The sequence below is a fragment of the Thermomyces dupontii genome (assembly GCF_041956625.1).
Source record: "Thermomyces dupontii strain NRRL 2155 unplaced genomic scaffold VTN31scaffold_1, whole genome shotgun sequence".
Taxonomy (NCBI): domain Eukaryota; kingdom Fungi; phylum Ascomycota; class Eurotiomycetes; order Eurotiales; family Trichocomaceae; genus Thermomyces; species Thermomyces dupontii.
In genome coordinates, this window is record NW_027192307.1 from 3,750,017 (window position 1) to 3,772,139 (window position 22,123).

The 22,123-nt window shown below is 52.2% G+C and overlaps 6 protein-coding genes across 6 annotated transcripts; 3 read left to right on the top strand and 3 right to left on the bottom strand.

Annotated features, from left to right (window-relative positions):
* Positions 1 to 123: 123 nt before the first annotated feature.
* On the bottom strand, positions 124 to 1,698 carry VTN31DRAFT_1411 (uncharacterized protein; the record flags this gene model as incomplete). The annotated part of the gene is made up of 1 exon (XM_069401466.1): positions 124 to 1,698. One exon carries the CDS (start codon positions 1,696 to 1,698, stop codon positions 124 to 126), a length of 1,575 nt encoding a protein of 524 aa, XP_069264267.1.
* Positions 1,699 to 2,129: 431 nt separating this feature from the next.
* On the bottom strand, positions 2,130 to 3,740 carry VTN31DRAFT_1412 (uncharacterized protein; the record flags this gene model as incomplete). The annotated part of the gene is made up of 1 exon (XM_069401467.1): positions 2,130 to 3,740. The coding sequence occupies one exon, from the start codon at positions 3,738 to 3,740 to the stop codon at positions 2,130 to 2,132; it is 1,611 nt and encodes a 536-aa protein (XP_069264268.1).
* A 1,145-nt stretch (positions 3,741 to 4,885) lies between these two features.
* Positions 4,886 to 5,250, bottom strand: VTN31DRAFT_1413 (uncharacterized protein; the record flags this gene model as incomplete). The annotated part of the gene is made up of 2 exons (XM_069401468.1): positions 4,886 to 5,049; positions 5,118 to 5,250. 2 exons carry the CDS (start codon positions 5,248 to 5,250, stop codon positions 4,886 to 4,888), a joined length of 297 nt encoding a protein of 98 aa, XP_069264269.1.
* A 4,326-nt stretch (positions 5,251 to 9,576) lies between these two features.
* Positions 9,577 to 11,548, top strand: VTN31DRAFT_1414 (uncharacterized protein; the record flags this gene model as incomplete). The annotated part of the gene is made up of 3 exons (XM_069401469.1): positions 9,577 to 9,658; positions 9,755 to 10,682; positions 10,744 to 11,548. The coding sequence occupies 3 exons, from the start codon at positions 9,577 to 9,579 to the stop codon at positions 11,546 to 11,548; spliced, it is 1,815 nt and encodes a 604-aa protein (XP_069264270.1).
* Positions 11,549 to 15,748: 4,200 nt separating this feature from the next.
* On the top strand, positions 15,749 to 16,474 carry VTN31DRAFT_1415 (uncharacterized protein; the record flags this gene model as incomplete). The annotated part of the gene is made up of 1 exon (XM_069401470.1): positions 15,749 to 16,474. The coding sequence occupies one exon, from the start codon at positions 15,749 to 15,751 to the stop codon at positions 16,472 to 16,474; it is 726 nt and encodes a 241-aa protein (XP_069264271.1).
* A 2,702-nt stretch (positions 16,475 to 19,176) lies between these two features.
* On the top strand, positions 19,177 to 22,065 carry VTN31DRAFT_1416 (uncharacterized protein; the record flags this gene model as incomplete). The annotated part of the gene is made up of 3 exons (XM_069401471.1): positions 19,177 to 19,273; positions 19,347 to 20,760; positions 20,820 to 22,065. 3 exons carry the CDS (start codon positions 19,177 to 19,179, stop codon positions 22,063 to 22,065), a joined length of 2,757 nt encoding a protein of 918 aa, XP_069264272.1.
* Positions 22,066 to 22,123: the final 58 nt, after the last annotated feature.

The window sequence follows — 22,123 nt, forward strand, 5'->3', positions numbered from 1 at the left end:
GATCCAAAAAAAGAAGAAAAACATTAGGTACACATACCATCTATTATCATGGGCTTGTAACGCTCATGACTCATAACGGGGATGAAACAAGTCCCTAAAAATATACATCCCCAGTCGCATTGATTATTCCCACCAGAAACTTACACTGACACCAGCCCTGAGCCCCCGGACATAGTGCCACCAGCCCACAGGGATGTAGAGACATTCTCCTTCCTGCAGGACCGTTTCGACGTAGTCGGCCTGCTGGAAGCCAGGCCACATCTCTTCCCATAAGTCAGATTCGGCTGGTGACAGCTCGATGGCGGCTAGGTCCACCTTGGAGGTATTGGACATGTCGATTTTCTGCTCTGATTGACCATCCTCGCCGTCCTTCCGGATGGTTTCAAATCCCCGCGGGTGGATCTGCGACGCGGGCGTGTGAGGGGAGTACAGACGGATGTACTTGGCGCCAACAACCTGAACCAGGATGTTGTGGTACGGGTCATGGTGTAGGGGGGATATGGTCCAGGCAGGCCCGATCCACGTGTTGATGATAGGGTCGGCGGGAACGCCAGAGTCGGAATCGCGGTCTGTTTGGGCAGTCTTGTGATTTCCTCGCGAAGCGAGGTCTCGGAGCACATTGTCTTTATCTTCTACCGGGGCGTTGTCATTCCTGACGCCATCTCGCTCCCGATGTTTCTTTTCATACACGGGCGTGCCTTCTTCAGGCCCCGGCGGGCTGATATAGCAGTAGTCCGGAACGGCAATGTCCTTGCGAAGTTCCGGTATTTGGGCGAGGAGATCATGCTGCGCCATGTACCCCGTTTGGCCTTCCTCGTCCCCATGTTGCCCGGCTCCCGCAGCTGCTTTGCCTCGACCATCAGCCGAGCGCCAAAGATAGCGATCGACAAACTCGCCGAACGGGATGATGCGCTGGCCCCATCCCTCATCCGTGTACGATCGGCCCACTTCCACGGGCACGAGCCTTCGGCCGTTGAAGGTGCGCTCGTACCAGTATTCTCGTGACGTCCACGGACGAGTAGACATGGCAGGCCAGTGATTGACTGCATCTGTAATCACCAATGGGGTCCGCACCTCTTGAATGTGGTGTTCCATGGCATCGAATGACGGCGCCGAGACGCGTCGAATGGGGCGCGTGATTTCCGGCACAGCGGTGGCCTCGGGAGGAAACATGGGCGGCGATAACTTTCTTCGCTTCGCCGACGGCTGACTGTCGAAATCAGAATCGGAATCAACGGCCGCAGACGAGTCCCTTGTTCGGGATTTCCAGGATCGCTGCAGTTCGGCAAAGAGCGCCTCAATCGCGGTCTCACGGCCGGGCGCGCCGGTCATGATCAGCGCCATGTCGAGATAGCGGACAACTTCGGTCAACCATGGCGGGGAGCGTGTGGGCGAATTCGACGATGAGATTCGGGGGGTCGAGGAGTTTGACCCGCCTGGGCAGTCGAGCAAGTTCGCGCAGATCAGTCGTATGGCCAGGACCATGCTCGCGTCCGTGTAGAGCCGGCGCCAACATTCCTTGACATCTTTGTACGGAAACACGCGAAGTTTCGCGTCAGCAAGTTTGAGCGCGTCCTCTGGGGTATCTTGGAGGAGCGACCGCAGTTTACTCGCGTCATGGTCGACACATTCTAGGATGGAGTCCGTTGCTGGAGGGTCATAAATCGTCTGTAACGTGGACTCCACGAGAGCCTGCATAGCGCCACGATCGTCGGTAATTGAGGTCGAAATCGGGCTCACATTGCTTTGGAAGGGACAACCAGGGCCTCGACAAGGTGGCAGCAGCGCTTGGGAAGGACGATCAAGAAACACGTTTTGCTGTGGGGATGAGATGGTCTATTTTAATTAAGCCTCTAGCGAAGGTACTCATGATCGACGGGACCAGACCGACTTGCTCGGCAGCTCAGCCTACCTACAAGCTCTACTCCTACAGAGTACAGCCTACAGGAGTCCATGAAATCATTCATCAACGCGATCAGTTCAGAATCCTTTGTCCAGAAATCATTCCAATATGTGAGCAAAGAAAAATAAAAATACACTCAAGGATAGGTTCTGTATGTATGGGACCGAAAGCCGTTCCAGGCAGATCCTCTCATGACTAGAAGTACTATTGTACAAGGCATGACTGATTACTGCTTGTCTAGAAAACTCATCACCAAGCCGGGGATACTGTCAACTCCCTCTGCCCTGATGGCACTCACGGGAATCACTGCCAAGCGTTCCCGGAATGCATTTTTGTGGCCAGAAGGGTGCGGCTCTGCTCCTGCTTGCAGAGCCGAGACATACTGCTGGAGAGCTATGAAATTCTCCTGAGTATCAGGCAGGTCGGCCTTTGTAGCCACAACGAACCATGGCTTCTTGGAGATTGGAGGCAATGACAGCGGCGGAAGGCTCTTCGAACCGGACGCCCTGGAGGTGCTATCATCCAAGTCAATCCATGACACAGGGCCCATTTGAGACTGGGTTTCCGATGGCTCATTCCGCATTCTGTCGTATTCACCGATCTCGTGCCATAGTTTCTGGAGCTGCCGAACAGGGTCGCCGGCGCTGAGGTCAATCACAAACCCCAAGATGCCAGCGCGCTCGATGTGGCGGAGGAAGCCCAGGCCGAGCCCGTGGTCCAGATGTGCATCCTCCACCAAACCCGGAATATCGGCGATAGTGAACCGGGTGCGTTGGAATTTATTGGCGGGATCAATCAAGGGTCTCCCCTTGAAGTTGTCCAGGATCACAGTGCCAATGCTGGGGGACAATGTTGTGAACTCCCAATTTCCAATTCGCGTTCGACTGTTTGTGAGGGAACGCAGCAAGGTACTCTTTCCGACGTTCGGGAAGCCAACAAGCCCGACATCGGCAAGCAGCTTTAACTCGAGCTCCAGGTGCAGTGTCAAGCCACCCTCCCCTTTGGTACCGAACCGGGGTCGCCATACAGAACGCGAAACAAAGTGTGGATTGCCCAAACCGCCCATTCCACCGGCGGCCAATAGCATCGGCTTATCCATATGTTTCGAGAGGTCTAGGTATATCGGCGCGGGAGGCTCCAACGCGGCCAAGGGAGATCTCTGGGGAGGAGGCAGCGTGGGGAGATTCATGGTGAGAAAATCGGACGGCCGAGAACCAGGGTACATGACAAATCGTCGCGCGGAGATCACTCGGAGGGCCTCTTCCTCTGACATCTCTGCTCGCAGCTCTTGGAGTCTCTGTTCCTCCTCTGCAATGGGGTCATATCTCCCCATTTCGCGGACGACCGTGCCCACGGGCACCTGGATGACAACATCGTGTCCGCGCTTTCCGCCCTGATTTTTGCCCCGTCCGTTTTTCCCACGTCCGGCGCGAATCACACCACGCCGAGCAAGCTTGTGCAAACTGGTGAGCCCGTCAATGGCTTGGATATAAACGCTGCCTCCACTACCTCCGTCGCCTCCGTTCGGGGGCCCTTCGTCAATGTATTTTTCGCGGAGAAAGGACACACAGCCATTGCCTCCTGATCCCGCAACAACTGTGAGGGTACATTTGTCTTTGAATAGGAATCGCGAATAGTCAGAGGGATCCGGATTCAGGTGGGACGAGGGTTCGGGGGCGGGAGGTTCAGCTGCCGTGTGGATGGAGCTGTGATATCGATAGATTCGATATGTTTGCAAGAGTTTTTCGGCCGCCTTGATGGTGGATCGACGAGGACCATTGGTACTGTAAAGACATGGGTATAAAAATGGTAACCAGGTATGATGTATTTTGGTCATCTTCTTGGTCTTTATTTGGATTGCAATGTGGGAATTGTGTTGACTTTACCATGGACCATTGATCAAACCCCCATCACAAGCATTTCAACCTTGACCTGAACTAACGTCACGTGCGAGAAATGTCAGGGGAAAGTTAATTGTCTAGAGCCCACCCTACCTCACGTGACCGCACGAAACACACTAACCATTGAGCTCACACCCCAACACCAGAAAAAAGCCGCGGAAAAAAAAGGGTTCGGACTCAGAAGAGCATCCCGGAGGAGTCTCACGATTTAGGTTAGGCTAACTGCGAAAACTTCTCAGCAGACATGGGTCCTCCGTTCGAGTATGTATACAGTACGAGTACTAGTATGGAGCACGCCTTCTCCGTAATAGTGGAGATAGATTCGTGGACTGGCGGAGGATCGTCCCGCTCACATCAATCAAAGAAGCTTCGGACTCATTCGGATGACGAGAATACTGTACTCGTGCTGCCCTGTCCTTTCTGATCAGAGAACAAGCGGTGACATGTCCTCCGTACGGAGTGCAACAATTACATACAGTACTTACCTCGTCTCAGGTTGGAGAGACGGTACGAAGCATTCCGTCCCGGATCCTCCGTTCTTCAGACTTTCTGAGATCAAAAATTAGAGTTGAGGCTTTGCTTTGAGCGGACTCGTTTGAATGTTGATTCGCCCACCGGAAGGAATCCGACTCTGCCGGTCATAAACTCTTGATAGCCGTCATCCCGGTATCCAATCAGACTGATCAATTGAGGTGCTGGACTGCTGGACTGCTGGTTGCATTTCCCTTTCTTGACAGATTCCTACATGTGAGCACTGTTGCCTATACTGTACGGAGTATGCCGACTGGCCCTAATTTCGTCCTTTAACCTACCATCCGCGTAGTTAACTACTCGCAGCTTGCTGACTCGTAGTTGATGCTGACGTCGGTAAATTACAGTACATACAGTACTCGTCCTAGGTACATGTAATGTAATGACGTCAATGCTGGAAATGTTGGACACGGAGAGGAGAGGGGTTTGCAGCTGGGCTTCCCTGAGCAGTCTCACTACCAATTTCCTCTCACTCCGCTATCTCTATACACAGCGACCCGTTCACGAGTTCCCTCCATTGCTTGAGGGGTTCTATAGAAGCACCATCGATTCAACAACAAGCGGGAATTGACAGCCAGTAGTAGTGACTCGTACTACTCCGTTGGATTGTACGAGTATGTTGTGGTTGCCTTAGCCTACCAGCGGGGCAGACCAGGTTACTGGGGTTGCTGTGAAGCACCTGATGTGATGGAGTACCCCGTACTTGACAATGAACTGATGTCCTCGAGTTAATGCTCATATCATGCTGCGCAGAATAGCCTCGTACTGATAGTGATTCTTACAGTAGTCCTCCAGGCATGTCCGATTCCTATGCCTTCCATGGACGCCCAGCCCTTGATGACTTGGAAGCTTGTTGGGCACTAATCCAACATCAGCCTCCTGTCCACCCGTCCTACTTCGTGCTTGTACCCTCATGTTGACCGGCCAAATAGGAAACCAACGTTCATTGTTTGGGCTCTCAATCTTGTCAAAGACCAGGGTTCTCTCTTCGACAAGATCACAATCAGCATTGAATCAGGCCAACTCCAGTATCACATGATCCTCCTGTAGTTCCTTCTTCCGTCGCCTCAGAAGATACTGTAGTACTGAGTACGAGTATCCGGCTCCTACACGCAACTTATCATACAGTGATATGGAAACGGAGAGCTTGCACTCGGCACGAACTGCTCCAAGAGTAAAAATGAACTTACTAGTCAACCCTAGGCCACAACAGACCCGTCACCGGAAGTATGTCGTACGAGTCGCTGTAGATAGGCAGACGAATATCCTCGGCATGCGAGCGACAATATCCATGGCACAGCATGCTGGCAGGGTGCAGAACTGCAGACTCGGAGTTCAGAGAGACTGGCTAAAGACTCCATGGTCGGTAGGTACTGAGTACTGTAGTTAGCGTGGTATGCATCGTTGACAACCTTTCTCGGGGACTAGCTCGGCGACTATCCCGGATTATTGCCAGGACTGCAGTCGGCTGAACAGGGTACGATCGGCCCGGGAGAAATGAAGCCTGTCAAGAACTGCCAATGTCATGGTCATCTGATCACATCTAATACGCGGCAATTTGCTGACATGGACGCTTGGACCTGCTGCATTCAGGAAGGGGATCGTTGGTAGCCGGGAAAAGCGGCGTTCGCAGTGTGCGAGGAGCCGAATACCCTGTCCTGTCCGAGTACGGGTTCGCGGCATCGATATTATTGCCGAGAAGTACGAGGAACCTAAAGTCACTACCTTACTACTTCCTACGAGGTTATTTTAATCTGATAACAGTGCTGCTAAGGAGCGGTGAAGACTCAGCCACTTGGGCAGCAGGACAACTGAGCAAATGGCACCGGGTAGTGAGTGGTTGGACAAGGCAACCGATGTTCGTCGGTTCTGTCTCTGTTCTCAGTCCTGATTCGAATTAACTTCAGTTCCTCCGTACAACCTCGGCCGCTTTTGGTGACAATGCCTTTGATTGATCTTACTTACGGGGAATCGCTGTATCCGTTGCCGATCTGGATAAACATGTGCATACATTAGCGCCCTTCAATGATCAGAGACGCCGATTATGACGTTATTCTGCATGGGAATGTGGGGATGGACGCGGTAGCATGCTGTATGCAAGTTGGGGTCTGATATGGTAGATTGCCTTTGGAGAGTGTGCTGTCCATCAGATAGTACTAGTAGTACTGCCTGCTATCGTGGGTTTGATTGACAGGACCGTTGATGAAGAGTTACAACAAAGTGATAACTACAGTAAGTATCTTCATTTTCTGTCCAGATCGGACGACTCGTGTTGAGCCAATCGCATGGGTCCGGTTATTCGCAGTCACATTCAGAGTCCATCCTACTACGATTCTTAACCGACTCCTTTCGTTGGTCGACGAATCTCCGTAACTACGACGGAACTTGATTCCGTCTGTCAACGCAGAGGGCCATCGTACAGTATGCCCAAAGGGAAGGACGTTCAACGAAGCCGTCGCCGCTGGAGCGGGCCGGTGGAGCATCGGTTTGTTTCCATGCCAGTCAATATCACTACACTACACTACATACCTCCGACTCTGAGTTGCGATTGAACTCGAGCAGAAAACGGTGACGTCGTTGCGTCGATCTGTCGGAGCTTCCGCGATCCCCCTCTAGCACAGCCAGCCCACGTTCGTAACTTTGTTAATAGAGGTAGGTATCATCTTGATCTACGGAGTACGTATCTTGAACAGACCATTCCGCTCTTTCAGGGCGGAGTTAGGTACTCTGTACTAGCATTACCTAGTCGTCATCGTACGAGTATACGAGCGTCTTTCTTCATGGTCACGAAGCGGTTTCCATTCGACTTTTTTGTTGACATCATTAGCCTACCGTGGGGCAACTGAACTCAGAATTGTCCGCCAGTTTTAGCCTCCTTCTCGTGAGGTAGTTGGACGCTCCGAGTTCCCACTTCGCTCATCGTCCTCTCCAGTGGGAGGGTTCAAAGAACAAGGATCCCCCGCGTTATGGACTGACTCATGGTACCCATCTAAGCGCCAGAGTTTTGATCGGGACATTTCCCCCTCCAAATCCCAGCCAATGGTTAGTTCCGCAGATCAATGTCCCAATCACAGGCCGAACATTCAAGCTTTCTTCATCGGATTTTCCGGAATCTTCGTCCCGGAATCCCGCCTTCGGACCGGCCTATGATTCCATGGGCATTTGTCCCATGGAGTGGGGTGATTCGTCTGTCAGGTGTCATGAAGTTTGTGCTAACCTCACTTTCGGCAACATGAGCAACTCATCTCTGAATACCCTGTGAGCCCCAATAATGCCAATGGTTGACCCTTGACTCCCAGATCCCCCAAAGCCAAACTCAACGGAAATCTTTCGAATCTGAGGGTCGACTGTGTGCAGAGAATGTTGCGAGGGCAGAAAATGCGTGGGATCGTCTCGTCTTGGCAGAATTTACCCCTTGTACCCATCTTTGAAGCGAGCCCGTCAGGGGCAAGCCGCCAACTTACTAATGCTTAGTCCGTCGATAACCTAGAGGTACTTGCTAATTGACGGCCTCCTGAATTCATGACCAGCATTTTTGTAGAGGCTCTGGTTTCTGGGCCGGACTGGACGACCCACTTTCTGAACCACAGGCTTCGACAGGCGTTGAAGCCGAACTGAGTTGGTGAAGGAGTAAGAAGATGTGTAGGTTATTACCTTGTCTGCACCGTCCAGGACTCCAGAATCTATGTACAGTAGGTAATCGTACGAAGTACGAGTACTCCGTCCTATTACTGCCATCCACAGGAGAGATAACTACCTCTAGGTTACAATTTCCATAACCGACGAGTCAGCAGTAGCCAACTTAAGGTATTCGTACTCGTACTCGTACTCGTCGGTCTTGGGCAGCTTTGCCCCATCTGATCCCTTGTCCTGGTCCATGGCCAGCCGCCATGAAAATGTTGTCCAAATTCCCCGACAGCCTGGTGGAGCTAACTCGTGCACTAAAGTAGCTTGGCCTATCCCATCTGTCACCAAATCCAGCCCTCTGGAAAAGGGCCGATGATCATTGACTCCATAGGACTAGCGTGGCTGTGGTTTTCGATTTCCCCGGCCGCCGGGACTCAGGAACCAGGTGTGCGGCCCTAGCGGAATTGCGACCAAGTGGGTGCCGGTTTGCCTTTCAAAGCCTCGTTTAGAAGACCGGTGAAACTAAGGATCGAACGAAAGGCTTCTTCGAGACCACCGATTCGCCTCAACGCTGGCTTGCTTCTTTTGTTTTTTTTTTTTTAGCTCGTCGTTTGAAGAGACGCTGTAAGCCTAAGGAGAGCCTATTGTACAGACGTACATACGGAGTATAACGGAGTATACCACTAGTAAGCGTACACAGCCCCAGCCCAGCATCCCGGACATGTTCCTGGAAGATCGCTTACGATCTTGCATGTCATAGGCCGACTACTAAGGAGTACTACTGTACTCAGCACGAGTCTAGGTAGAGCCCTCAACTGTCTTTCTTGCACTGGTTTCTTGGTTTCCTCGGTCTTATGCCCCTTTTTGTGAACACGGAGGAGGGAGTTTTCTCCGTGGTGAGTTCTGGGTTTTGGGTACAGCTGCTGAGTCTCCAACTCTCCCAACCGAGGAGTTTTCATAATGGGGTTGGTTGTACACTTACGAATCTCTTCGGCCTCTCGTTCCATTGGAGCAATGTCCCGATCCAGATAAACGTGACCATGCATGGCATCTTACGCCTCATTCTGCGATCTGTGGGTCATAGTTGGGTTGCATGCCGCCATTTCCATTCTACATGTCACCAAGCTACGAACTGTAAGGCAAACACTTCTGCGCAGCGATTCAGACGAGTATAACTCAAAATCGTCTTCAAGGATCCATTTGTCCCCTTTCCTGGCCCACTTGCTTAAATTAAAACAAAGACGGTGAGATGTATGCTGTCATAGTAGTACTACTTAAGTATCACGTCGATGCTCTCCGTTGGCACTCGGAAGAGACCGACGACTCGTACACACCAGAACAACAACATACACACCAGAACAACAACATCCAGTAGCTTTCTCCTCAGCTCATGCTGTCTTCCCTCCCGAGCCCAGGGTGGATATATCAAGGATAGCCGAAGTTGAACTGGGTGCCGAACGCATACCTGGCTGTTCCGGCAGATTTACGATTTTGCCATTTCTTTTCCCAGCGTTTCCATGCCATTGAATAACAGCCCTACTTGAAGGGGTTCATTCGTCCTACTCAACTCTCGATTCAATCACTTTGGCGCACAGCCTTGGCCGAATATTCATGATGCTCCTCGTGCGCTGGTGGAAGCGTCGTTTCGGCTTCGAATCGAGTGATGGATTTCCAACTCGACAGTTGTTCGTGCTTGGTACGTGTGCTTGACCTTTTGCTGCTGGCGGGCAACTGGCCTCTGCGAGCAAACTCTTTGTCAACTTTACCCATAACTGATAATCATGGCCAACAGCTCTGGTCCGCATATGTGAGCCAATTGCATTTATGTCCATCTTTCCGTATTCCTATTACATGGTGAAGTACTTTAATGTCACGGACCAAGAAGAAATCATCGGTCTCTATGCCGGCCTGATTACTTCGGCCTTCACCTTTACTGAGTTCCTCTCAGGGGTCTTCTGGTCTCGCCTGAGTGATAAGGTAGGCCGCAAGCCCGTGCTCATCATGGGCCTGATTGGTACCGCCATCAGTATGCTGGTCTTTGGATTTGCGCCCAACTATGCCACTGCCATCCTTGCACGGGCCCTCGGCGGGCTGCTCAATGGCAACATTGGGGTCCTCCAGACAACCGTTGCCGAGATCGTGACAGTCAGGGAGCACCAACCCCGCGCATATTCGATCATGCCGTTTGTTTGGTGCCTCGGGTCCATCATTGGTCCTGTAATGGGGGGAGCTTTGGTCCAACCCTGCGAAAACTACCCTGGATTTTGCGCACCGGGCAGTTTTCTGGACCGTTTTCCTTTCTTGCTTCCCAATCTGGCATGCGTTGTTATCCTTGCGGTTGGCATCACCATCGGCATCTTATTCCTGGAAGAGACGCATGTGGAGAAGAAGCATCGAAGGGACCTTGGCCTGGAGTTGGGCCGTTGGCTTTCGGGCAAGACTTCTTGCAGGCCGGTGCAGGGTCGCAATCTCGTTCCACCAATTGCGGAAAAAGCCGAACTGATCCGCGACGAGGAACTTTGTCCATTCGAGGACGATCCTCCACCAGCGTACACAAGCAGGGAAGCGACTCCACGATCGTCGTGTGCTGAGCGCTCACGCTTTGTGATGTTTGGGCAAGACGATGTCGAGCAGCAGTGCAATGCTAAGAACGTGGGATTCACCGGCGCCTTTACCAAACAGATCCTGCTCATCATTATTGGTTATGGGATTCTGGCATAGTAAGTGCGATGGACCCTTACAATACCCCGGACAAAGCTTCTAACGGTACTTTTTTTTCAGCCATAGTGTCTCATTCGACGTGTTGATGCCTATTTTCCTCGAGACCCCGAAGCCTGACAAGGCACCGATCCTGCCTTTCCGCTTCACGGGTGGTCTGGGGAAGTCTCCCAAGACCGTCGGGGTCATGAACAGCCTCCAAGGCGCCTATTCCCTGTTTGCCCAACTTTGCCTCTTTCCATTCCTGGTTCGACGCTACGGGACGCTACGCACATTGCGCTTCGTCTTGGTGGTCTGGACACCGCTCTACTTTGCTGTGCCGTATTTGGTCCTGCTGCCGGCCGTTCTTCACATTCCCATCTCGCAATTAGCATTGCTGGTCAAGATCACTCTCCACGTCATTGCCTTCCCCTCGGTCAATCTTCTGCTCACCAATTCCGCACCCTCAGCCGCGGCTCTCGGCTCCATCAACGGTGCGGCAGGGTCAGTGGCGAGCTTAAGCCGCGCTTTGGGTCCGACGTGCTCCACATTGTTGAACTCAAAGGGGCTCGCTATCGGTTTCTCCATTCTCTCGTGGTGGGTATGCGGCGTCATCAGTGCAATCGGTGCAGCGGAGACCTTCTTTGTCCGGGACGTCGACTCTCGCATCAATGATGCCGCCGCGCAGCCAGATGTGGAGACTGAGGACCTGAGCGCATGCCGACACCACGATTCCATGCTGGCAACGAATCAAGGAGACGCCGTCGACCCTGAGGAGGAGACTAGGCTGCTTTCATCAACGCGGACTAGTTCAGATCTGAGAAGCTGGGACGGCTCGGCGCAAGATCCATCTGCGACTTCAGCTAGAGTTGCACCTGAACTCCGATGATCGACGACTCCTTCATTTCTCTACGACCAGTCCACAATGGCAGACACTCAATTCGGCGGTCAGGCTGGTCATTCTTTCTCTACTTGGGATTCAGGCTGTTCTGGCAACAGTCACGATGCTACATGACCTGCATTCTATGTTGTTTTTTATTTTTCTTCCTTTTCTCTTGGGAGGGATGTTTCGATAGAGCGGAAAGGTCATTTCACATTGCACAGTTGGAACACGCACATGACTTGGAGGGAGGCCGTTTGGTTTCTTTTCACAGCGAGCTTGTTTCCTCATTATGCATTCATTGGGAGTCCGGGAATTGTTCATGTGCATGCGTATGGATGGATGGACTGGACTTTAACCGTTAGAGGAGGGAGGCCTTTGATAATGCTGTGAAGGTTGCGATTCGCTGGTTTGGGACATTTGATGGATATTCAGGAGCAGGACATGTCGGTTATTCTTGCCATGCCATTATTATAATATCGGTCGTGTATGAAGTCAATGTACCCCGTATCTATTCAGTGCCTGCATACGCAGCGGTTCCTGTAGTTGACAGTACTATTGATCTCTGCTTAGTTCCTACTGGATTTCCTGTTCATCGTATCATGAGCTGAACAACCTAGGCCGATGGTTTGCACTGCAATCTGACAACGCTCGGACTCCATGCATGAACTCAGAAAACACTTTGTCCATAGGCTACCACGCTTCCTTTTACCTAGAGTAGGTTACTAGGTTTGAGCTGCCTAGTAACTATATTTCTGAGATAACTTAGACCAATGACTTCAAGCGAAAATCGGTGAGCACGGATCGTGCATTATGGGTTTTGTGGTCTACCCGCTCCGCTCTCCAGAGGCGGCCGAGGCGAACAAGCAAGTCGATATTCAAATCGGTTCAGAAAGCAAGGGACCGTGCACAAAGGAAAGAAAGAGAACTGAAAAATGAGATCGCTCAATCCACGGGCATTGATCAACGCCGTGGAGCGGCTGATGTACCGTTTACGTGAGTGATTTGGACTCTGGATGGGGGACCTTTCGATGATGGACGAGGCGAGGCCCCGGAAGGCTCGAGGATCAGTAAAGTACAACTACCACTTAACCCAGGAAAGTTAGAATTGGACTAAACGAATTACGACAAGGAGCATGGTTCGGTGTAGCTGAATTTGATGAGTAGTTAGTAACTTATGATACTAAAATTGTTAAGGTAGAGGCGCCGGGGAGCAAAGTCAACTTCATTGTCTTCACTCACCGCCGATCCGCTGCAGGCCATATTTGCTAGCCACGACGCTAAGTTCTACCGGTCTGTACTCCGTACCTTGTACCGTCTGTCTCGTGGACACGGTGGACTGGACAGGGGTTTTGGCACTGAAGCCCTAATCATCCAATCCGACTGTAAGTACGCTGCCTTTTGGCATACCATACCTGTTTGGGTAGATTCTAAGCTGATTAATGGCACGCCATTGTCGGGATTTGTCAGACTCCGTAATTTGTTCTTAGGGGTCCAACCAAGGGTCAGTGCTCCAGGATGATCTAACCGGAACTGCTGAGCAATTTCCTTGGGATCTGGGATCCTCGGCCTTGCTCCGTTTCGTAGATACTGTGTACTCGTAAAGTACTCGTAGTTATTACTGCCAGTGGTTAGCACGGCGCTACCCACAGCATTCCTAACCGAGGTGCTGTTGACAGTGTTAGTTACTTAACATTTAACCTATCCAATTGAATGATTGAATGTCCCAACACCCTACTGCTCGTGGAAGTCGTAGGAAGGCTGAGCAGACCGTCTCCCCGGAGCGGCCCGGGCCCCGTCTGAGACAGCCTACCTGGGCGTCCGGTTCAGGTAGGTTAGGTGTCCGTGTTCCCCGTTACTTCATAACCTACCGACCCAGGCAGCGGGCTGGAGCGCCGAATTTGCGAACTAGCTCGTCGTTTGAAGAGACGCTGTAAGCCTAAGGAGAGCCTATTGTACAGACGTACATACGGAGTATAACGGAGTATACCACTAGTAAGCGTACACAGCCCCAGCCCAGCATCCCGGACATGTTCCTGGAAGATCGCTTACGATCTTGCATGTCATAGGCCGACTACTAAGGAGTACTACTGTACTCAGCACGAGTCTAGGTAGAGCCCTCAACTCCACACGTTGCGGCATACCTTTTCGGTTGGAGTGTACGAGTCCTGACTCATGGAAGCATCTGAACTTCGGAGTCTGAACGACATACCTTTGATCAGGTGACGCGAAGCAGATGCGAGATACGATGAGAAATCGCGAATCAGGTTCAGGAGCTGAGCAAGGGGGATCTCGGATCTCTGGACGCAACACCGAAACAATGAGCCACTCGCCAATACATGACAATTCTTACTCTGTGCTTCGGAGTTCGGACAGACATTTGATGCGGAGAAGAGCACATGCTAATTTGTGATCTGCATTAGAAGCTGTGACAGATCACACTCACATGGTTGACGTTGGATATACTCCGGACTAATGTATCTTTCTGCGAGATGAGCTCGATCCCTGTCGGAAGTTCGGAACACAGAAGAGCATTCTCGGGGAAGTTGAACGAACGGTTCGGCGCAATCGAAGCCGCCCAGTTCCAACATAGAATGCAGCCATTGCACCTCTTGGGCATTGAGGATGTCACACTGACAGGCTAGCCTTCCTGCTTTCGGCAGTAAGTTGTCAATCCACGAGTAGAGTACCTATTTACAAGTGTCAGGGCAAAGAACAACTGTTCGGAAGCGTCAAAGCGCGCATGGCACTATTCTTGACAGAGATTCACTCTGTCGAAGCCATTCTGCGGCAATGACAGCTGTGGCCTCCAGCATCTCGATGTTCGCACCTGCGAGAGAAGCACTTGAAGAACGGAGTAGAGGAATGAACCGAGAAAGCGAACCCGGTCAATCAAGCCCCTTGGCGAAAACGAACCGAGTGATTTCCTGGTGGACTGTCCGTACAAGTTTCTACTTCGACGGAGCCCCTGGGATATGATAATGCTCGATAGGATAGATCACACATTTTTGCAGTTCAAGGTGCGCACCACACATCTGAAAACGATGACCTTATGCCATGAAGCTCATTCCGGACATGTCGACGACTCGACGGCACTCCTTCGTGCCGTCACCTCGCCGAGAGTTTCCGACTCCCAGCCCTAATAGTGCGCCTTGGCGTGCATCCGATCATGCACACGTGACCTCGTTTGGATCGGAAAACCAGTCATCCCCCTTGTGCATGCATGCATGCATACATCGGTGAGCTTTTCGGACAGGAGCTGTGCATCATCGGTCTTGCCCTCTGTCCTGTTCCATCAGAGTCATCTTGTCAGGGCATGCACCAGGTGTCGCTCTTTGCCCATGAGAGGTGCTCACTCGCCAACTGGAGAAAACTGTCACGAAACTGCTGGACAGCAAATACATCGAACAGCATCGAGCCTTGATCACCAAGACAGGTGTGATCGATTAACGGCCGGACCGATGATTATTGTAGCGACAAATCATATATATAACTACTTATTCGACATTCGCGAAATTTGACACCTGTCGGAGAGTCTTTCCCTTATCCATCGTCCAGCGCGTGAACTCGCCTAGGTCTCAGCCCTCAGGGTCAGTGATCTAAAAGTCTTCTGATCATCCCCAAGGATAGCAGTCGTATCATCAGTGTCCTTTCCTCTTTAGCCCCGTTACAGGATAGCTCTTCTGTCAAGTTATTGACCCGGAGCAGCCCTGCTCTTGAGCCTGACGAAATTCATTCAAAGATAGTGACGGCTATCCCGGTTTTCCAGTATCAACCAACGTCAAATCGTCAAACTCACCGGTTACCAAACTTGATCACTGCCAACAACAACAACTCAGCGATAAGTAATAATAACAACCAACCGCAACAAGATCCTAGAACGAGTTACACCGCCGTCGTCAGCTCAGAACGGGAAATCCGCAATCTCTCACCATCACAATTCGCCAACCCAGTGGATTACAATACCACCCCTAGGAACAAAAGTGATCCGATTGAACAAACTCGGCACTTCTCCATACTACAGCTGGACTTGGGCTACTTTTCGCATTCTCCAATAAGTTCAAGAGGACATCCCCTCGAAGGTCGACATCAAGTGGACCGCCCTCAGGATGAAATACCCGAAATCATTCACCGCCCTAAACTTCAATGCTTGTAATGAACTTCTTCAGAACGAGAAAATTTGTTGAAACACCCGCCGTCTCCCCAACGATGAAGTGGCGGGCCAGCCTCCGGTCTCATCGAATTGGACTTTTCAGGCTCTACGGAGCGGCACACGGTATCCTTCAGATAATGCTCAGCCATATGGGCATAGGAGGCCACGATATACCTGATAGATGCACCAAACAGGCCTTGACCATGGGCATACAAACGATAAGTCCGAACACTCCCGAGACCACACCAACTGCCAGTGGTCTCGCTCGAGATGCCGGTGGCTCCTACGAGAAACTGAGGAAGATTGGTGGAAGACAGCCCTTCAGGGGCTGTCGAACTGGTACTTGCCGACAATGGCTCCCTCGGGACGGGCCACAATACACAATTGGCACATCCCAGGAGCTGCACCTACCGCGCCCCCTGCTCCACCGCCGACTGGCGATGAGGTCATATCACGGGGACTTCAGATGGTATTACGAAAATTATCGCCACAGCAACACACGCCTCACATGCTCTTGCTCTAGGTCGGCACTCATGACGTCACTTAAGGCAGTGGCATCGCCGACCGCCAGGGCCCCGACCACCAAGCAGGACACCGTGGCATATCTCGATAGCCTACGGCCGAAGGACTTCCAGGCCCTACTCGAGATCTGGCTTCTACAACGACATATGTCCACGGTGATCCAAGTCGCGCCGAACAACGCCATTCGAGTTGCCTTGTATACCGTGTGGGCCTTCTGCTCGGCCCTCCCCCTCCCTCTACTCTTCCTTGTCATTTCCTGAAAGTCTTTGCATCCATTTCCCAGTCCTGGGCCGGTCGCCTGACTGGACCATAGGCATGATCCTTCTACGGCCAAACTGGCAACGACAAGTCTCACTGCAAGCGGCTACATGTCGAAACGACTGCAGACGACGGGAAATGATCCTGCATATGCTAGAGTTGCCGCCTGGGACGGAACAGGTGTAAGCCTTCGGATTCATGCATCTTTACTTCGCCAGCCAGTTCATCTCTGCCTTTGAACTGAGGAAGGAAAAGATGGAGCAGAAGGAACGTGAGAGGATGTAAATCTTGCAGGTCACAGGACCAACCTGTGCCCTCCTAGTGGGCGCAGCCCTACTCGTAGACGAACAAGACAAGCGGTGACGTGACTTTAGGGCCCATCGAGACGCGTGGCTCTAGAACCATGCGCTCTAGAAATGGCCACGGGGAACGACAGGCAGTCAGGTGTACACACAACAGAAATTCGGAACAGTACTCCGTCGTCTGGAACCCAAAGGCGGAAAAGGTAGGTGGACTGGATAGTTATTGGCAGTACATAGCTGGCAGTGCCTCCCTGACTAGGCGATTTAACCGCTGTCTTATACAGGGAGAGATGCAAGGAGGAATAGTGAGGTCTGGGCTAAGCAGATGAGGAGGGACCCGTTCACAAACAGCAAGCAGGGGAGCGAGCTACAGAGCGTACGTATCAAGGCACATAAGTAACTGGTTCAGAGATATCGGTAAACGACGTTCTTTTCTTGCCATTTCGATCGTGATACTACCCAGTCCGGCATCCTGTCACGCCTCAGTGTGTAAATTTAAGCCCCAGATCACCCGTTGTCGTGATCACAAGCGACGCTGGTAGACAAGACGGCATTGCCTGCACCAGTCCAGTCACCGACAAAGAGATTCTTGAGCCTTTAGAGGCATGGTTCGCAGCTGCCTACAATGGTCTCTGCAGGAAACGCCATATATCTGCCAAATAGCGCACATCGAGACAGACTAGTACTTGAAATTCTTCAAAAAAGGCACCCAGAATGCTTGGGTGGTATAATCTGATGAAATACCGGTTCTTTCGTGGACTAATCCCCAATGTGGGCAAAGTACTCGTATGACTTGTTTCCAGGGGCGGCCTTCATGACGATTGAGTGTTCACTCATGCCCTCCCGATAAGCGGGTGAAAGCCCCAAGGAACAGTCCCATGATGGTGTTGGAACCTCTGTGTCTGATCAAGGGCAACCTTGAAGCCGTTGTCAGACGAGAGAAATCGCACGACCGAACAGAATTGCAGTTTGATGTGGAATATGTTTGACCAGGTACCTAAACTCGAACGACTTTGTCGATGTCAAACGTAAACATCACCGGCCACAATATCGAACGTAGCGTGCTGCTTGCCGATCTCCAGGTGGAGGTCTCACAGGACCTGGGGAACAGACTCGGTAGGTACTATGTAGGGTTGATGAGGAAGGAATTTGGCGAGGACCATGGCCCAAGGAATCGAAGGGCACCAGATCGAGCGCTTTGGGCCCTGCTGAACCTGACACTGTGCAAATTACCACATCAAGTACTCCATATACGTCGAGGACATCTTGTATCAAGTGTCGTCCACACGGCCATTCGTGTCGCAGGGTAGGCTACGGAGTACTCTTGTCCGTAGTGTAGGCTTAGAGAGGTCCGTCGGCAGTTGTCGGCATCAGCCGCACGGAAGATGTCCTTCCGTCAGCAGCCGCTGTGATTTGATTGGGCTAGTCTCAGTCCCTCCAGCCCTCAGCGCTAGTCCCTATCGGGACTAGAGCTTCCGATTACATCAGCACCTCTGAGGCTATGATTGGGCAATGAGCCAATCGCTGCATTGTTTCCACTTTCCAATCCATATTGAGAGATTACATAAGCACATTGCTTACTAAGCTTCCAGTCGTCGCCTTGGCACGTGCAGAACAAGTCAACAAGGAATGGTGAATCCAGATCACGGGGTCTGTCTATCCATGCTTGACAACATAGCATCACTTGCAGAACTGATCACTTTCTGTAGTTTCTGTAGGTTGTTAGCACATGTAGCTGGCTAGTTCACGGAGGTGCAGCTACGTAGCATCCCTCCAGCTGAGTGGTGATGGGCTCATTAATGTACTGCACATGTGGACCAACTGCAGCCCATCTCCAGCCTCTGCATATCTGGTTTTTTAGGTATTGCCCAAGACACGCAGCGCCGCTTCACCTTGTGCCTGACCTGGAGAGAGTCACTTTTTTGACCTTGTTTAACTAACAGGGTAGCCATCCCGGAATGGTTGTGAGAGACTCCGAGTCTGTTCTTCGCAGTCGACCCTGAGCGACAGGCTTTTTTGTTATCCTTATCCACCAACGTTGCCTGGGCAATCAAAGGCTCCGCAGCTTCGGGCAGCGAACCAAAGATAATCATCATCCCTGCTGACCGTTTTGGCCGGTTGCACGACCCCTGAAGCCGTCCAGTTGGATCAAGAGATCGAGTGCGGAAGCACGCATCGCAAGCACGGAACTGCCCGTCACCGTCTCACCGAGCCCTTAGCGACCCTGGTCGAGAACAAGGAAATAATCACGAATTCCACGGTGGGAAAGGACGCAAAAGGACGCATGCGACACTGTCATGCCTTGTGATAAGTCTATCGCACATCTTGACCAATAGTTCCGTCCATTGGCAGTCTCCAAAGGCCCTACATCTCCATAACAGCGGTGTCCTTTGGCTGCAAGAATGGTGAAACCGGATGTGCGTCACGATTACTACGCCGATCTGGGTGTCAGCCCCAGTGCAGATACGGAAGAGATCAAGAAACAATTCAGGAAGCTAGGTACAGTTGCCGTTTCATGATAGGAGAACATGGCGCAAAGGAATCGTCGTGGCTAATGAGAAACTGTGACCAGCCTTGAAATACCATCCAGATCGAAACCCTGGACGAGAGGCCGAATACAATGCCAAGTTCCAGGCAATTCAGGCCGCTCATGAGATTCTAACCGATCCCAAAGAACGTCTCAAGTACGATACAGAGAGACTGCGCGCTGGCTATGGAAGGCTGTACGGACCTCCTCCCGCTGCGCCGACACCCCGTCGATCCAACACGACCGCCTATGCCGGAAAGACCGCCAGCCCCCAACCGCAGTATCCGTCACGTCCAACGCCTCCGCCGTCAGCGAATGCTCAGAGATATGCCAGCTATGCGAAGAAAGCCCCGCAACAGCCCTGGGACAAGGTGTCTGAGGCGAAGATGCGGGCGGATGCCTATCGCGGGTTCCAGGAAATGAACGCAAATGCTAACATGGCAGGCTGGTCCAAGTATGACCCCAAGACAGGAAGGACGGCTACTCCGCAATCAGGAAGAAGCACCCCCACGGCCCAATACATGGGCTCCTCCGGGACAAGACCCAAGTCGGCCTTTGAACACGTCAACTCGAGGCCTAATCCGGCAGCGTTTGGACGCACTCAATCTACCAAGAAGAAACAGGGTTTTGCGCCAGCGACACCCGGGGGCGATGAGCCGATGGCACGAAATATCTCTTCGTATAATAGCACTCCCCGAGCAGAGCGACTGTCGGCATTCTTTGAAAGCGCGCCAACGTCCTCGAGTAAGAAGGCTACCGCCTCGTCTCGACCTCAGACGCCCCAGGAGGATTTCGCCATTCCAGAGCTTGCCCGGCAAAGTCATCGGTATGCTACGACCGGCGGAGAAAGGACGTACTTTTCCAGTGCAGAGATCGGCCGGTCCACCAGTAGGCGGGAGTCTTCCAGCAGTACAAGGCCACGATCACGCACCAATCCTCCTAGTCCCTCCTCGTCGGCCTCAAGTCGGCATCACAGAACTAGTCACGAATTCAAGACGCGCACAAACCGGTCCTTCTCTACGTCTTCGTCCAGTATATGTGACTCGGACTCGGAAAGTGATAGCAATGGAGAGGAAACACGCTTCGAGGCCAAGAAAGCTAGTGATCCCCTGAAGTCCCGGCCCAAGGCTGTTCCGAAAAGTCGACTTCGGAACCGGATGCCCAAGGAGACGCCCAAGGACACGACCTTCGTTTTCCATGGCCCAGGATATGGTGAGGAATATCTGCCCGAACCCGAGAATCCGCTTCCATTTCGGCAGCGTCCGTCGCATTCCCGTCCACGTTACCGAGGGGATCGAGCACGGAACTACCAGCTGCACACGGACTCCAGTGCTGACAGCGACTATTACCAAGGTCACGATTCGGATAGTGCTTCCTTCACATTCCGCTCATCAAAAGTCATGGATTGGGAGAAGGCCAAGGAATCCACGACAGCCCGAGGAGAGACACCTAATTCCATGTATGTTGAAAAACTCCGAAGGTGAAATCGCATGAACTAACCCTGTTTGGGGTGGGCAGGTTCAATACAACCCCGGTCCAGAAGCATAAAAGTCGCAGTCACGATAACCTGAACAGCAGATTTTCTGCGAGCGAGTGGAATGGGGCGTTTATGAATCCGGATCTGTTCGCACCACAGACTGCAGGTAAACAGCGTGATCGGGCATCCAAACAAGCCGACTCTGCACGGGCCCACGTCAGCTCATCGACCGATGACACCCCACGACCACAGCAGTCCCGGACAACATCTGAATCCACTGTACCGCCTGAATCTGAAGCTCGAGCCGAGAATCTACAAGATGTGACATCTAAGCTCTCGAATCTAGGCACTGGAAAAGAACAGGTGACCGTAAACGGGATCAATGCAGCCGGAGGGGCGTCGCAAGCGGCACCGCAGAAACAAGCTACGGTATCCACAGAAGCGGAAGAAGAGGCCAGAACCATTCCCACCACGGATGCCAATGCCAGCGGCGGTCCAGACGCAATGGATATCGACGATGAACCAGTGACAACAACTGCACCAAATGCACACCCGAACATGGGCGGACCACCGCCAAAACCGGAGCGTCAGGGGGATTTTTCTCATGCACCTCCAAAGGCGGTTAATAATGATGCACGAGATCACTTGAACCTGAAGAATCTGGACAAGGTCGCGCCGTTCACCAGCACTAACAACAATGGCATCAACGATCTTCAAGACATCCACACCTCGTTGCCATTTTTGTCTCGTGCAGCCAACCCTAACACGGGACGCCGGCCACCACGAACCAAGAATCTAGATCTGCCGCAGCCACCCAAACGCCCACGTCGGCCGCCTCTCGTCCCTGCTGGGGGAAATCCACGCAACATGGTGCTTCCCCAGAAATCATGGGACCGCTATGTTGCCGAAATGAGCGCGTACATGGGGGAATGGAACCAGTTTCAACGGCAGATGCTCCAGGTGTTTAACGCTCGGCAGGATGCTACGGAGACGGGCCTTAATCCACGATGGGTCAGCGCCTTTGGGGACTCGACTCGCTTAAACATCAAGTCTGATGACAGCGGTGCTCGGGGTGTTGGCGCTGGCAATGGAGAGGACGATGAGGATGACGAGGATATTTTGATTCCGGGCTATCCTCATGGCGGATACAATGCTCTCCTGCGCAGTATAGAGGAACATGCACGGATCCGGGAGCATTGGGATGTAGCCTGGGAACGCCATCGGGAATGTATTCTGGAACTGGGTGAATTACGCAACTGGCTTCGCAATGGAGGGAAGACAGTATGATTTTTTTTCCTGCGCATGTTGCATGGTGCGGCGTTCGGTTGGGAGGCGGTCTGATCTT